Source organism: Mus caroli, chromosome 19 (genome assembly GCF_900094665.2).
Source record: "Mus caroli chromosome 19, CAROLI_EIJ_v1.1, whole genome shotgun sequence".
Lineage (NCBI taxonomy): Eukaryota > Metazoa > Chordata > Mammalia > Rodentia > Muridae > Mus > Mus caroli.
In genome coordinates, this window is record NC_034588.1 from 48,768,565 (window position 1) to 48,774,097 (window position 5,533).

General features: G+C 40.6%; 1 protein-coding gene across 1 annotated transcript; it reads left to right on the plus strand.

Moving 5' to 3' along the window:
• The first annotated feature begins 472 nt into the window (after positions 1–472).
• LOC110286053 (insulin-1) lies at positions 473–1,191 on the plus strand. The gene is made up of 2 exons (XM_021152514.1): positions 473–667; positions 786–1,191. Exon 2 carries the CDS (start codon positions 800–802, stop codon positions 1,124–1,126), a length of 327 nt encoding a protein of 108 aa, XP_021008173.1. The 5' UTR covers positions 473–667; positions 786–799; the 3' UTR covers positions 1,127–1,191.
• Positions 1,192–5,533: the final 4,342 nt, after the last annotated feature.

Consider the following 5,533-nt stretch of genomic DNA (forward strand, 5'->3'; position numbering starts at 1 on the left):
TCTTATATATGCTCAAATTTTACATGCTAGCCTTCAGGTACATATCTTGGGTTGTTGGGTATTGTAGAAGAGTGTACTACAGGGCTTCAGCCCAGCTGACCAATGAGTGGGCTATGGGTTTGTGAAAGGAGAGATGGAGAAGGAGGGACCATTAAGTGCCTTGCTGCCTGAGTTCTGCTTTCCTCCTCCCTCTGAGGGTGAGCTGGGATCTCATCTGAGCTAAGGGCCCAGCTATCAATGGGAACTGTGAAACAGTCCAAGGGACATCAATACTAGGTCCCCAACAACTGCAGTTTCCTGGGGAATGATGTGGAAAATGCTCAGCCAAAGACGAAGAAGGTCTTACCCTCTGGGACAATGTCCCCTGCTGGGAACTGGTTCATCAGGCCATCTGGTCCCTTATTAAGACCATAATTACCCTAGGACTAAGTAGAGGTGTTGATGTCCAATGAGTGCTTTCTGCAGACCTAGCACCAGGCAAGTGTTTGGAAACTGCAGCTTCAGCCCCTCTGGCCATCTGCCTACCCACCCCACCTGGAGCCCTTAATGGGCCAAACAGCAAAGTCCAGGGGGCAGAGAGGAGGTACTTTGGACTATAAAGCTGGTGGGCACCCAGTAACCCCCAGCCCTTAGTGACCAGCTATAATCAGAGACCATCAGCAAGCAGGTATGTACTCTCCTCTTTGGGCCTGACTCCTCAGCCAAGACTCCAGCGACTTTCGGGAGGATGTGGGCTCCTTTCTTACATGGATCTTTTGCTAGCCTCAACCCTGCCTATCTTTCAGGTCATTGTTTCAACATGGCCCTGTTGGTGCGCTTCCTACCCCTGCTGGCCCTGCTTGCCCTCTGGGAGCCTAAACCTACCCAGGCTTTTGTCAAACAGCATCTCTGTGGTCCCCACCTGGTGGAGGCTCTCTACCTGGTGTGTGGGGAGCGTGGCTTCTTCTACTCACCCAAGTCCCGCCGTGAAGTGGAAGACCCACAAGTGGAACAACTGGAGCTGGGAGGAAGCCCCGGGGACCTTCAGACCTTGGCGTTGGAGGTGGCCCGACAGAAGCGTGGCATTGTGGATCAGTGCTGCACCAGCATCTGTTCCCTCTACCAGCTGGAGAACTACTGCAACTAAGGCCCACCCCGACCCCCACCCCCACCCCCCTGCAATGAATAAAACCTTTGAATGAGCACCAAAAAGGGAGTTCTATAATGAATGAAAAAGGGTTGTGTATATAGACATCTTTTTCTCTGGCATTTATTATCATGCTAGCATACTATTAAACCGTTGTTAGGTTGAATGATTATGTAATCATGTATGAAGCTCATGATAAAACACCAGAAATAATTCAAGTATCTGGAATTCTGCTTCCTGCCCGGGAAGGTAGGCAACCGTGTAAAGGCCACTGAAGCTACTAGTCTAAAAGTGACTTATCTCTGTCTTTGTCTCACACCCTGGTGCTATGATAAAACCCTGACAACAGCAACTGACTCCTGAGAGAAAGGATTATTCTAGCTCACAATTCTAGGTAACAAACAATCCATCCATAGCAGGCAAGTCACAGCAACGGAACCTCAGGGAACTGCTCCTATTATTCCCACAATCAAGAGTAGTGACCAATAAATAAGTGGAGCTTTTCTCCAAAAAAAAAAAAAAAAAAAAAAAAAAGAACAGAAACATTGGCTACCGTTCAAGCATGAGTGCTAGGCTGCTCATTGTCTAAGTTAATCCCATCTGTGGATTTGGGATGTAACTTTTACTTGGTCTCGGGTCCATTCAGTAATTTTCAAATGCAAAGAGTGATAGTAAAATGCCCTCTCAGCAGTGAGCAGCTGTGCTGGGGAGCCTAGGCAAGGGGGAAATGGATCAGGAAGATTAATCAGGAGCTACTTCCATTACCTAAGGCCTTTGTTTTCTTAGACTTCTACATTTAGTGATCCAGAAAGCTAGTGGACATTTCAAGTAAAGCGTCATTTGTCACTGGCAACAAATATTTATCAAACCCAGAATCATGTGGAAAGGGACACAGAAAACTCCTTACTTCTTCACTGCTGAAAAAATAGGTGAAAACAAGGCCAAACAAATTAACCCAAAGGAGATAATAAAAACTGGGAGAATGGAAAGAAAAAAAAAATTGCAAGTTGCCCCACATGCATTGAAATTCCTTCCAATTGTGTCCTTATGTAGAACAATCATATGGAAACAGATCTGATGGTTTTATCCATTGTCTGCAATTTAAACATGTGTAATCATTTAAAAGATCTTAAAGGTTGTTCAGTGTCCAGACAGAGGAAAGGATGAGGGAATAAATACTAGAACAGAAGAATTGGGTTTGCAAACCAGTACAGTAATGTTTGGATTTTTAAAAAGATTTTTTTGGGACAACTAAGGAGTGAACATCACTGCCAGAAAAGGTCTTTCCAACCTTTGTGGGAATTCCATGAATCCATCAACACATTAGAATCCAGGGTTCTGACTTCCAGGCTTTCTAAATCAGAATTTATGTTGTCACAGCTAGAGCTATGAATTTTTGGGGGGTTTTTTGTTCGTTTTGTTTGTTGTTTGTTTTTTGTTTTGTTTTTGTTTTGCCTAATGATATTTTAATTAATTAATTTATTTATTTTCAGAAGTATTTTTTAATTAGGTATTTTTTTCATTTACATTTCAAATGCTATCCCAAAAGTCTCTCATACCCTTCCCCCCACACCCCTACCCCCTCACTCCCACTTCTTGGCCCTGGCATTCCCCTGTACTGAGGCATATAAAGTTTGCAAGACCAAAGGGCCTCTCTTCCCAATGATGGCCAACTAGGCCATCTTCTGATACATATGCAGCTAGAGACACGAGCTCCGAGGGTATACTTTGCCCCTTCTTAGAACTGGGAACAAAACACCCATGGAAGGAGTTACAGAGACAAAGTTTGGAGCTGAGACAAAAGGATGGACCATCTAGAGACTGTCACACCCGGGGATCCATCCCATAATCAGCCTCCAAACGCTGACACCATTGCATACACTAGCAAGATTTTGATGAAAAGACCCAGATTTAGCTGTCTCTTGTGAGGCTATGCCGGGGCCTGGCAAACACAGAAGTGGATGCTCACAGCTATAAGATGGAACACAGGGCCCCCAATGGAGGAGCTAGAGAAAGTACCCAAGGAGCTAAAGAAGTCTGCAACCCTATAGGTGGAACAACAATATGAACTAACCAGTACCCCCTGGAGCTCGTGTCTATAGCTATGAATCTTAACAAGGTTCTTCAGTCATTTTCCAAGTAGGAACAAGTGAGAAACACTATTCTAGATGATTGACTACTGTACTGAGACAAACAGACATGAATTCAACATTTTTCTCCTCATTGTATTTGTAGTAACAAATACACGTCCATGAATGTGATGTAGAATGTATATCAATACCTTTTAACTAAGCATCCTCCCTGGACATTTTGAGTGGCATTTCTTAGCAGTATATATCCGATCGATCACATAACCAATCACAAGCTAGGAGGTAAACATTTCAAACCTTGCCTGGTTTTAAACCTTAACTTTGCAACTTACCAGTTAAGCAAGTGGTTTTGAGCAAATCATGTTCACATCTGGTATGTTTCCTCATTTACAAGGTAAAAATTATATATTACTGGGGCTTAACTCACAGGTAGAAGGAAGAAAAAAATAAATAATAAAAATAGCATCAGTATAAAAGTAATAAACATTCAATGTCATGGGGTGCCATTATCAATACTGTTCTGTTTATCTGCTTCTTCTTAGAGTCATAACATATACTTCATGTCAACTTCTATTTATTCAGTCATTTGCTTGTCATTATTTATCTTGTTGCTTTTACAGTACTGAATACACACACACACACACACACACACACACACACACACACACACAAATTGAATAAGGTCTTACTAAAGCATATAAGAAAGAAACCTGGTCTTAACCCAAGAAATACACAAGTACACAATTGAAATGTTTGTTTTCCTTATAGAAAAGAATTTATCTTTACTTGTACTATCTTTGGAGAGAAAATGACAAAATAAATATTTATGTAACCAGACTCATGTTGGAAAGTAAACCCCAGGTTATAGTATTCAGGAATATAGAGGTGCAGTTAAGGAAAGTGAGCCTCCTTACAAATGGAAAACTCCAGTATGAAAGATGTCCCAGGGAGCGCCCATGCTCCTTCTGCCTTTGGGAAACTCAGAAACTAGCAATCTCTAAGACAAGAAATGAGTTTCACCAGACACCAGATCAGCAGGGGCCTTTATTCTGGACTTCTCATTCTCCAAAATTATAATATATAAATATTTATTGTTTGTAACACCCCTAGTAGATAGATGGCACTTTGTTATAACACAATCAGGCAAAAGATACTTTGTTTTATAAGGTATGTTTGTCTAAGACCTAAAATTTTATTTTACTAGTTATCAGGAAAATAATTTCTATGACTCATCCAGTGGCATCCTCCAAAATGAGGTTTTGAGGAGGGATAATTTCAATATGTATATTTAAAAATTAATGTTTTATCACACCAAAAACTCCTCCAAGGTGTTGGGTACAAATGCACACTTTTTCCTTATCCACACCACACATGCAATTACTGTTATGGGATTAAATTACCCTCTCTCTATTTTTTGATTTTATCCATTTATATCTCTTGGCTACTAATTACAGCATTTATTGAAGTTCTCTCAATTTTTATAAATTCATTTATTTCCACAAATCTTCTGATAAAGTGCTTGAAAATGAGATCTGGGTAATTTCCAATTACATCATATCTCCAAATACTCTAATACTCTATAAAACTAGACTGCATTAAATGAGTTTCAAATTATATAAAAAGAAGGTTTACTGATCACCTCCAAAGAAATTTTGGATGTGTTTTTATAATATACATTAATCTAAAACTTAAAGCATTTTAGATTTTTAGATGAGAGATATTTTAAAGCCATACTGATGAGTATATTTATTTTAAAATATACTTAAAAGTAAAATGGAATCACTGAGAATTTCTCCTTTTGGTCAAAGAGCCCAGTGGAAATAAGTACTTTCTACACAGGCCTGTATGTTTGATGGCATCACATTGTACAGAAAGAATAAGAACAATACAGCAAAATGAGAGTCTTAAAATAGACCAGAGCTTTTTTTTACCAAAGCCAACCAAATTCGAATAGCCTTGAACAAGTGGAAACGCAACTGTATATGATTCTTTTGAATCACGAAGCATACTTCTTTGGTTAAAAATGTTTACAAGTCCTCCTTAGGAAAAGACACAAGCAAGTGACATGTGTTTTACTTCTATAGCAAACTGCCGCTAAGCACTGAAGTAGAAAGAGCTCTGAAGAGGAGCCATTATTCGTCAAAGTGATATTGTAAGTAAAGCCATTTGATCGCAGTGAATGCAAGATAATCAACACAAGCCGGGCGTGGTGGCGCACGCATTTAATCCCAGCACTCGGGAGGCAGAGGCAGGCGGATTTCTGAGTTCGAGGCCAGCCTGGTCTACAAAGTGAGTGCCAGGACAGTCAGGGCTACAC

Coding starts and splice junctions, on each gene's coding strand:
- LOC110286053 (XM_021152514.1), top strand. CDS start 800: ATGGCCCTGTTGGTGCGCTTCCTACCCCTGCTGGCCCTGCTTGCCCTC.